The sequence below is a fragment of the Amaranthus tricolor genome, chromosome 11, assembly GCF_026212465.1.
Source record: "Amaranthus tricolor cultivar Red isolate AtriRed21 chromosome 11, ASM2621246v1, whole genome shotgun sequence".
In the NCBI taxonomy this organism is placed as follows: domain Eukaryota; kingdom Viridiplantae; phylum Streptophyta; class Magnoliopsida; order Caryophyllales; family Amaranthaceae; genus Amaranthus; species Amaranthus tricolor.
This window is the reverse complement of record NC_080057.1, coordinates 20547171-20558777: the sequence shown is the minus strand read 5'-3', so window position 1 is coordinate 20558777 and position 11607 is coordinate 20547171. Positions and strand designations below refer to the sequence as shown.

Genomic DNA, 11607 nt, shown 5'->3' with positions numbered 1-11607 from the left:
CTTGATTTTTTAAAGAAAAAGTGCATGTTGGTAATAAATAAAGCTTTGAAAATAAATTGTGCAAATAAAATTAAAAAAGAGTTTAAACGTGTGAATGAGATTGAAAGAAAGTAATAATTTATCATTTAAAAATAAAATTAATGTAAAATAAATAGGACTGACCAAAATAAAAAGGTAAGATACTAATAGTATCTTTTTCTAGCTCTTCTTTATCATGATTCTTGCTCCATTTATGGGTTGGAAAATGAAGGGTTGATTTTTATTTTCTAGAGTATTTTTAGGCATAATAAATGTTATGTGATGATTTATGATTGAATGATTGATGAAAAAAATAGACTATTTGAGACATTAGTACTCCCTTCATCCCTTTCATATTGCGACCTTAGTTCATCAAAGATATAAGAATGAAAAATAGTAAAACAATTAAATTGCATGGATAAAACTAAAAATAACATAAAATGATATAAAATATGTTGATACATTTTAAAGAAAGTTGTAAGGACTCCTTATTAAGGACATTACCCAAAATAGAAATATAATAAAGTATAAAAACAAAATAAAATAAAAGATGTGACAATTTCAAAAGGACAAAAAAATACTAGATACTCTATGGTTTCTACTTATTAATTAGAATGAAATATAAACAAAATTAATATTTATCAAATTATGTATAGCTTTATCGAAATAAAAATGGATTCAATTATAAGAGAAGGGAATTTTTAATAGCATAACGAGTGGACAAATTGAATTAAAAGTGCTTGTATTATACCGAATGAGGTTGGATATATTGATACTACATATTATAAATTTGTAATTGCAAAGTATCAATTTTAAAATAAGATAAGGTCTCTTTTATATTGTTTGTTTCATGCTTAAATGTTCAAATAAACTTAGAAGTATAGGTTGAAGATATGACCTTAAGGGCATGTTTGGTAAGAGAGATTTAAAGTTGGTGATTGAGATTTTGAGTAGAATTATATAAAGTTTTTTTTATTTATTTGAAGAGATTGACAATTGGTAAAGGTGAGGGGTTGAGACTTAGAAAGGGAAAATCTCACAAAAAAGTTTTTAGAGGTAAGTGGTAATTTGAGTTCAGATTTGGGTAAGTTAAAAAGATATTTTTATCATTAATGAGAATAAAGAAAAGTATAGAATTATAAAAACAACTTTGTAAGTATAATCAACTTTTATCTAATTTATTATCTATTTTTATAATTTGTCAGTCTGTTAATTTGCATTCTCATATGCCTAACACTTCCAAGAATGAGCAAGTAATTAATCACGCTTCTAATTTGAGAGACTTTCATAACTTGTCAAATTTTCTAACCTAGTCTCACCTTTGTGGTGTGTAACCTTGTTCTTGTACCTTGTGGCTGACCACTCCCTTAGTGTCACCCTTGTGGCTAAGGATCTTAATGAAAATAACTAAATTGCTTTTGGAAATAGAGTTTCTGTTTGGATAATGGACATAGGTTAGAGTCCATGTCCCCACGACTCCATGACTTACACAACCGCCCCTATAATCTAGGAACATAAAAGTATCGGAGAAATTGGTTTCTCCACATTTACTTCTAGCTTGTACGAATTGTATGAGCTAAACACATATATGCAAATTGGCATAAGAATTACAAGGGTGATGAGTTAAAGCACGCATTTTGGAGGGCAACAAGGGCTTGGAACATGAGTGATTATAAACATGTATTAGTTGAAATGAGAAAGATTGATGTTGATGATGTTGATGGGTTCAAGGCGTACAATCATCTTTCTTTATGTAGGGCTTTCATGATAGATTCAAGGAAAGTTGATGTCATAGTAAACAATATGGCAGAAATATATTAGGCCATGATAATTAGTCACATAATTTCACCGTGGCTCACTCATGTGGACATGGGACATCCGTGTCGTGGGCCCACAAACCCACGGGTCAAGAGCGTTGACTTGCACGTATACTTGGTGAAGTTCATTGTTTCCCAAAATCATATGGTAGTAGCATAATTAGATTACTCAATATATATGCAAGTACACGACCCACTATTTTATCGATGTGAAATCTTATCTCACATGTGAAGTATTTCCAACAAAACATTAAATAATTACATTATAAATTCAAGAACCAAGCGTATCATGAATATGCTTGAAGATGTTAGGACAATAGTATTGCAAAGATTGTACACAAAGAGAGCAAAAGTTGGTAAGTGGAAGTTTTGGCTAACTCTTTCTCAATCCTAGTCCCTCCAATTGAAGGGCCAAAGTTTTGGCAAAGAATAGAAAATTCACTCATTCCTCCTCCCTTATGGAAGTCTAAAAAAGCCGAGAAACTCTTGTGTGGAAGGCCAATAATTAAATTGTGTGGACTAAGTTTTATCACTCGTATTTCTACTCTCTTCACTTTTTATAATAATTAATGTGATCTCTATTGTGATTCAATGTTACTCTTATTGTAAGATAAAATTACCATATAATGTAATTAACTTGTATTTGTTGTGTTTGGTTTAAAATTTTATTCATAATAACAATAAATTTTGAAATTAATATGTGGTTCTACAAAAATTATTTATTTTAAAGTCTATAATGAATGTGACTACTATTTTGATTAAATGCTACCCCTTTAGTAAGACAAAGTTACACTTGATAATATACAAAAAGTGTCCTCTTATAGGGTGTAATTAACGTAAAACTTGTATTTTTGTATTGTTTGATTTAAAATTCTACCACATGGACAATAGATTTGAAATTGATTTGTAGTGTTACAAAATACTTTTAATTATTTTTTTTAAATGTACAATCTCAGTGACCCCTATTATGATACAATGTTACATCTATTATATGAAAAAGTTACCCTTTATTAAATATTCTAAAGTCACTAGAAAAAAAATTTGGAAAAAATAAATTGAAAAAAAAATGGTCACATGATTTTAATTTTTTTTTTCTAAATTTTTAAAAAATGGAGTGGAGTGTAAGAATATAAGAGAGAACTGGAGTAGAGGGAAAGAGTATAAGAGTTGAGAGAAGTGGAATGGAGTGAAGTTAAGAGTTTAAGAGTGAAGTGGAATTGAATGGAAAAGCGGTGTCAAATGAAGTGGAAAAGTAGAATTGAATGAAGTGTAAGAGTTAGTCCATATTAATATTAATGTGGATTAAGTTCATACTAGACTTTTTCAAAGAAACTGGATAAACTTACAAACATAGTTTAGAAATGACTTGTGGGATTTGCAAATAAAATGGCCACATAAAGGGAAAGAAAAAGTTCTCAACACTCGAATGGATAAATCTCAACAACATTTTCAAGTTTAATTCAAAGGAAAAGAAAAAAATTGCTTTGCTTACGTCTTTTCTCACACAAAAATTTTTAATTAATAACCGTGATTTATAAATCACCATAAAAGACAAAAAGAGTAATAATAAAATAAACATAACCAAAAAAGATAAATTAAAATAATAAAATTCTTACCATATCAAATCATACCACATAAGAGTGATTTGTTAATCTCACAAATAACCATTATTTACTAAACTTTCTCTTTCTCACATGAGTATGTTTCTTTCTTCTCACTTCTCTATTTTCAATGTGTCATTTCTAAATCCTCTTGGGATTCGATGTATCCGTTAGAGGATGCCTCATTCTTCCTTTTCTTGCGTAGTTTCTTATTTTTCTTTAGCTAATTGTAATATTTATGGTCATAGAAAATAGTGAGGTTCTCACAAAGCTTAGAGTATGACCGAAGATGAGGATGGAGTACTTTGTATATTTGGTATAATGTCCTTAATAAACGTGTAAATTTAAAGGTTGTAGAAGTAGATTATAAAGTTTGTGTTTGTTTTACGACATTCTTGCTAAAGTAGCAATTATCACTTATATAAGAATGCCATAATTTTTCAAATCGGCATTTCAATATATTTGAAATGTACATTTCAATAATTGAAATGGAGATTCTAATTCTTGGAATTGACATTATAAGCCTTACAATAACATTAAAAACTTTAAAGTAGAATGTTAAACTCAAGCTTTGTAGGAAAGGTGGAATTGAAATTTTAATCCTTAAAATAGGCATTTTAACCTTGGAACGAACATTTAAAGACTTGGAATATGCATTTAAACTTCCTAGTAGGACGCTAAACTTAAGTTGTTTGGAAAGGAAGGTTAATGCTTGAAATTGACAATTTAAGTCTTAAAATGAATATTTTAAGGCTTGAAATTGGTCGATTGATTAAAAAACATTATTGAGCTAGGCAAGGGGAGGTTGCACAAGTGCGACCGTCCACATGAGATTCACTCTTAATAATGAGGCAACTACCTTCCTTTTTTCGAATGAGTGACAGCAAACTTATCATACTAATTTAGATTTCAATCGACTTACACGCTTACAATTGATCAATATATTGAGACTTAGTAAGAATCGGATTTTGTCTTAGACAAGTATAACTTTTCTCAAGTAAGATCTTGACTTCTTGTGTTCAATCCTCACTCTGGCATTCTCATTCCTCGGCATATCCTCTTATAATAAAATTAAATACAAATGAGATTAGTACTTGTGCTTGACCTAAAACTTCATCAAGTTTATTGTATACTTCGAACAAAATCCAAAACACTTGTCTAATCAAAGCCAAAAATGTCTCCTTGCAAATTGCAATGTCATGGAAATTGGAATAAACATAAGGTGGTCACTGGCACTTGGCAGATATAATGCCCCAGTTAAGTTTTAACCATTTGCACTTGAGCACCAAAATTATACTAGTGTCTGTAGGTTTTATAGCATCACCCATAATCATATCAGAATCATAGTCATAATCTTTTAAATAAAAATTCACAAAAAAAAAAAAAAAAAAATAGAGTTCAAATATAATATTAGCTATTAAGTTATTACCAACTCAAACGAGAATCACAGCTTAACGGAATTGTGCCAAGGGTTAGAATCTTATCACCTGGTTGAAGCAAGAGCCAATTCCCATTGTATTGAAAATGACTTTGAGCATCTTGTAGCTCATACAATGTCTTGTACACTTGTACACTTGAGAGTGATTTGAGGTGTGCCATGAGAAATGGGATGTTAAGGTTTGAATCATTTAATAAAATGTTCAATGATGATGATATGAGAGCCTTGGGCAAGGCTTAAAGTAGCTTAATCAAAGCAAGAGAGTGCACACATCAAGTTTAACTTGTGCCTTAAACTAGGCAAGACACAAGAAGAGGCATGCTTGAACAAGGCAGCTATGCACAGCAGACAAAAGGCTACTGATCTAGCCTTCGTCTGAGCAGGGGCCTTGCTCGTTCGAGTGGTGTGGTCCAGGGGCCAAATCAGCGTCTTTTTGATATGCGGGATTTTATGCATGAAGAGCAAGTTTCTATCCTAGGGCTTTTAATATGTTGAGGGACTATATAAAGAGATCTTAGAACATTATTAGAACTTATAGAGAGACTAATACAAGTAACGCAAATAGGGTTATCATCATTAGAGTTTCTTCTTTGTACTAGTGTGTTTGAGAGAGACCATTATTAAAATTGAAGACTTTGCCTAGAGAGAGCGGTCTCAAGACATGAGTGAGTTGACTCATTGATGTATGTTGACTCAATAAGTATTAAAAACTCGTTTTAAGGAGATGTATCCTTAGATATCTCATTAATCTCTGCATTCTTGTCCATTGTTATTTGCATTCTTGTCCATTGTTACTGTGCTCTTTTAGACATTATGAGATGGATGGACTAGTATCTCAACCAAAAACCACAAATCAAATTCATATTTTCTTTAATTGTAAATTATAAAAAACTACCTAATTTATACCCCATTTTGTAAAACACTACCTTATAACGTTTTTTGGCCTTTGAACGTTAAGTATAACCGTTGACCTTCACGTGACAGTCACGTGATTTGCAGTACAAACCTTCCTTTCCTTGTTTCTCTAAGATTTGCAGTACAACAATGGCGGCTCATCTCTCTATTTGCCTCATGAATCGGATTCTTGAAGGCGAAACGATGCTCTCGGGTCTTGTAAAGCCTTGAAACTATCCCTTTCTTCTTCCTTTGTCATTTTCGGTCCAATTCATTTACTAGTAAACCACCTTTTTTGTATTTGAGAAAGTAATTTCCAACTACCCGATTCTAATTAGGGTTTATGATTTAGGGAATTAATTATGTAACTTTGTGACTTATGACTAAATGGGGTTCATTTTAAATTGATGTTAGCTCCAAATGTGATATTTTTTTTTTCATTTTCTATTTTGCAACTAGCACTCTGCTGGTTTCCATTGCATTTCATGGTTTTCGTTGATTTATTTGGGTTTCCTTTCACTCTGTTGATTTTAATGGGGTTCATTTGGGTTTACTTTGGTTTTCATTTTACTTTGTTGGTTTTAATTTGGCAGTCGTTTCCATTGTTGTGCGTATTTTGTTCTTTCTTTTCTTTGGGTGTGTTCATCTTTAAGAGGGATGATTGTTGCAGATCATTATCCACCTTACATAAGAAATGTTTAGAATCAAGAAGAAATGCCAAATTTTGTTTTCATGGATTGGCAGGACTATTAGTGGTATCGGTCGGATTTTGTGGCTGTGTATTGGACCGAAAATGACAAAGGAAGAAGAAAGGGATAGTTTTAAGGCTTTACAAGACCCGAGAGCATCGTTTCGCCTTCAAGAATCCGATTCATGAGGCAAACAGAGAGATGAGCCGCCATTGTTGTACTGCAAATCTTAGAGAAACAAGGAAAGGAAGGTTTGTACTGCAAATCACATGACTGTGTCACGTGTGTGTCACGTGAGGGTCAACGGTTATACTTAACAAAAAACGTTATAAGGTAGTGTTTTGTAAAGAATTGTATTATATAAGATAGTTTTTTGCAAAAATTTTTACAGGAGGTATATACACTCTTTCATAATTTATTTTTTTTAATTTTCATCTATATATAGTGTATCTTTTCATCTCAACCTCCTGCAAGGCTGCAACATGTCTTGAAAAAAATGTTATGGATGGAAACCAAAAACAGAAACCAAATTTATATTGTATAGTAATATACACTCTAGGGAATGAGGGATTCCGGATTCCAGCGTTCATAACGCATTTTATCTGATAGATTCAAACATGAACACTAGAAAGACCTTATATTTTTAAACAAACATTTTTTTTAAATGGTATTTTTAAACAGACATAAGTGTACTGTACATAACGAAATTAGATGCCATATTATTAACACATATTCCAAGAAGCATAAATCAAATTCATTAAGGCATTAACACAAACACCTTACATGCAACCCAGAAACCTTCATTATTCCATAATTCTCGCCATTAGTTTGATTTTTGAGCTTCCTCAAGCTTAGAAACCTCAAGATCAGCAGCTTTCTGAAGCAAATTCTCAGTCCCATCTTCAAGAATCATCTGAATAGGGCATTCACCCAACCCATCAGCAATCGCAAGCATAATCTTCTTCATGTCGCATCGAAACTCTTCAAGATCAACAGTCCCATTATGATCAATGTCAAACCCATCAAAGATTGAGTCATAAAGGGCAGTCAATTGAGTCGGAGTTGGCCCACCCACGTCAACCCCGAAATGGGTCTCGATAAGTCGCATGGATTCAAAGGCCTTGCGGAGTTCGGATCGAGAGAGGGTTCCGTCATGGTTAAGATCAAGTGATGCGAATGATTCGTTGATGCTTTTGTTGAATTGGGGTTCGTCTTCTACGAATGATCTTACTGTTGATCCATCGATTATTACGACGCCCATTTTGTTGTTTTTTGGTTGAATTGAATTGATATCACTCTGTTTTTGAGGTCAACAATGATTTTTGGTTTAGGTTTTGGGTAAAATTTTTATTTCAACTAAATAGAAGATATAGATTCGAGGTCCGGCCGACAAATATTTTGACGGAATTTGACTCGAATAAAGACTATTTGAATGCCATTTTTCTGGTGGTGGGGTGTGTATGTGGTTCCTTTTAGTTCACATAAAAAATAAATAATCACTAAGGTTAGTTTTGATCAATAAAAAAAAATTTCAATTACTAAAATTAAGTTATAGCCATTAAAAATCAGTTTTAATCAATACAACTTAATTATATTTTATAACTACAAATTAGTTTTTATCAGTAAAAATCAGTAAAAATCAATTTCAATCAATAAAAATCAGCTAATATCAATAAAATTTAGTAAGCAAATCTCCTGTGAGACCGCCGCATACGTTCGGCTACTCACGGGTCGAGCCTATAATTTTGAAGTTGTTATTTTAAAGTTGAATTGGACATTTTGGACCTTGAAATAAGCACTTTAAGTTTTTAATTTGACAAACTTTAAACCATTGAAATAGACATTCTAAGTCTTGAAATGAATATTTTACAGTTGAAATAGGCAAGTAAAATATAAAATTAAGGGTTGGAGTAGGTTTTTAAGAGTTAGAAGTGGCGTTTTAAGTGGTGGAATGAGAGTTTTAAGGGTTGTTGTTGATAGCTAAAAAAATAAATTAAGCCTCGGAAGAAGGAAAATTGAGGCTTAAAGTAGGGGTTTTAAGTGTGAAATTTGGCTTCTTAAGTCTTGTAATGGGTGTTTTAAGACATGAATTCGACAAGCATAAAATTTTCTTGGTCACACGCGTGAGGCAGCCGCATAAAAGTTTTCATGAAATTCAATTGAATTATTAAAAATCAACTAAACTAAACAGGTCCACCGCACTCCATTTGGATTAATTTTCATTTTGAATTGTCGCACTTATTTTGATTACATGGCCTCGTGGTTGCTCAATGTATGTTTCTTCTTGGAGTTCTTTATTTTGAAATGTTGACTTGACATCAACATGAAAAAATGGTAGTCTTATATTATGTGCTAAGATTATTTTGATGGTCTTCAGACGAATAACTGGAGCATACGTTTCGTTGAAGTCAATGCCCGATTGTTGGGTATATCTTTTAGCCATGAGCCTTGCTTTGTACTTATTGATGGAGCCATCTTTGTTTTAGTTCAACATATAGAATCACTTAAGGTCGATGACTTCTTTTCCTAAGGAAGAAAGCCATTCTGGCTTGATCACACATATAATCTTCTATGCGTGTTGGTGGAAGGTAGTGTTGTACGTGTTAATTTTTGGACTTCTTAATGTTGAGAAGTTGAGTGTGATATGTTGGATACCTTGAGCTTGAACCTGAACGTGGACTTCTTGGACTTTCTAGTGAACTTTGGCTCGGATATGATGGGCTCATTTGTTGTATCGCAGTGTCTTCTCTGTTTGAGCTTATCATAAAAATATATCTTTTACGAGCATCGATTTCTTTTTCCTTCCAAGTCCATTCAGCTGTTTTGTTAAAAAATACATTCCGTAAGATTATCAACTCTTAAGATTTGGGCTTGTAGAGATAATAATCTTTGATTTCGCTACTGTTTACAATGAAAATGCTTTTTTTTTTTTTTTTTTTCTTTCTCAGAGATTTCAAAAGAATTCAAAATAGAGGGCTTATACTTTGTAGGGTAGTTATTGGATATAGGTTATCTTGATTATTAGGAACTTGTTAAATCTTTGATAGACAAGCCAAAAGGGTCAAAGGTAATCAAAACATAGTTAACCATTGTAAAAACACCGGCTAAATAAAAATTAGCTCGTCTTACGGTGAGATGATTTCGAAACAAGAAGTCAATATAAATTTCTATTATTGGACTATATAATTCAAATATTTGACATGTCTTACGATAAAATCGTTTCATATAAGAATTTGTAAATAAAAATTATTGGAACAACTACTTTGAAAAAAAGTTATTTCTATGGGCCATACACACCATATCCATCAAGAAGGATTTTGGGCTAGATTCGAACCTAATTGTATCATACCAGTATACACCTCATTCATACAAAAACAATAAATAAACAAAATAAATTTTCCTGGATCTAAGATTCAAAATGACAACTATCAATATACCTAGGGAATAAGAATTCTAAATTAACAAAATATTTAATTTCACACAAATAAATTTCTAATACATCTATATATCTAAGGAATAAATTTTGTATTAAATATATAAAATAATGAAACAAATATTTTCTCTTATATTCTCTCCGTCTTTATTTGTTCTTCTTATTCAATTTTTTCTCAGATCTCACTGTAGACATAAATATCAAATGAGATTTTAAAAATTTTAAAAGTTGATATTTATTAGAAAATATATATTGAGACGAATTAATCAAGATTCCTTATGAATATATTTTTTCATATAGATCGATGAGAAATCATAATCAAAGTTTAACAACAAAATTCATAAATTCTATTTGAGAAGAACAAAAATTATATTTGAGAAGAACAAATGAAAATAAAGGTAGTGTAACATGAAGTAATATGTATATCATAATGCAATACTTCCTCTGTACTGTATTACTCGCTACATTACACATAATGGTATTATTCATCATTCAAGCTTATTTTACATATTGCGACTAATGTGTAAGAAAAAATATAGTCAAGTGAGATCTTATTTAAATCGTCTAATAGTATACTTTTAGTATATCAAACTTTTATAATTTTTAGTTAAGAATACTATAAAACATAAAATAATCAAAATTATGCATTGGATTACGTAAAAATTAAAATGTAGAAAGTATAATGAAACGGAAAAAGTATGAAACAGTGGACAATTATTAAAAAAATGTAATTAGTACCAACCTCTCTAGTCTATAGTTTACACGATTTATATTGTTAGTTCAATAATACTCATCAATATAATAATATTTTCTTATGATAGATTGATACCCATACTTTAGTAATAAATCTCTCGTCAATTTAGTTCAATGATACTCTTCAATAAAATAATTTTTATTTGGTTTGTCCAACATATTCATTTTAAGTAATGTATTTCCCTATGTCTTATAAAATTTGCCTAATTTATCAAATTTTATATTTAATCATAATTTATTTTTTTATAAAGTCTAATCTATAAATTTGCCTAATCATGATTCATACTCTTCAATATAATGACTTTTTTAATTTTAAAAATAAAAATAGCAAATTTGAAACGTGATATTTTTTTTGTCTATTTTAAAAATAAAAATAGCAAATAAAAATAGAAATTGGAACACAAACCACAGTTGACAGCAGAAAACAAATGTCAAAAAATGCCACGCGGTACGTAACTTTCCTGGTCATTTCAAGAAAATTTAAACCTTTAAATACCATTAAATTAATCACTTTAAGTTTGTCTTTTTTGTCTATTTTTTTTAGACCCTCCGATTTGGTTCACCTTTATTGTGTTATTTTTATTTTAAGATATTTATTTTTGACGGTCTTTTTATTTTCTTAATATTAAAAATAATCAATGTAACAAATGAATTTATTAATTTTGGTGATCTTATTTTTTCTTAATATTAAAAATATTTAATATTGCTCATTGATCTATTGTTTAATCTACTAGTAGAAATTCAATGCATAATCTCAGTATTTAATGTATATTTCTGAATAATCTCATTTTTCAATTATTCAACTATTTTCATTTTCTTAATATTTACACAAACCAAAAGGGACAATTAAATTGAATTGGAGGTAGTATTAAATGAGATAAACTCTAAGGAACGTAAAAAAATCTGAATACAATTAAAACAGTTAAAATTTAGTAATACATTTAAAAATGATAATTATTATTTA

At 30.5% G+C, this 11607-nt stretch overlaps 1 protein-coding gene across 1 annotated transcript; it reads right to left on the bottom strand.

The window, feature by feature from the left end:
- Window positions 1-6959: 6959 nt before the first annotated feature.
- LOC130826732 (uncharacterized) lies at window positions 6960-7898 on the bottom strand. The gene has a single exon (XM_057692297.1). The coding sequence runs from the start codon at window positions 7716-7718 to the stop codon at window positions 7281-7283; it is 438 nt and encodes a 145-aa protein (XP_057548280.1). The 5' UTR covers window positions 7719-7898; the 3' UTR covers window positions 6960-7280.
- Between the last annotated feature and the right edge of the window lie 3709 nt (window positions 7899-11607).

Bases quoted from the DNA above. Each gene is read 5' to 3' on its own strand.
- LOC130826732 (XM_057692297.1), bottom strand. From the start codon at position 7,718: ATGGGCGTCGTAATAATCGATGGATCAACAGTAAGATCATTCGTAGAA.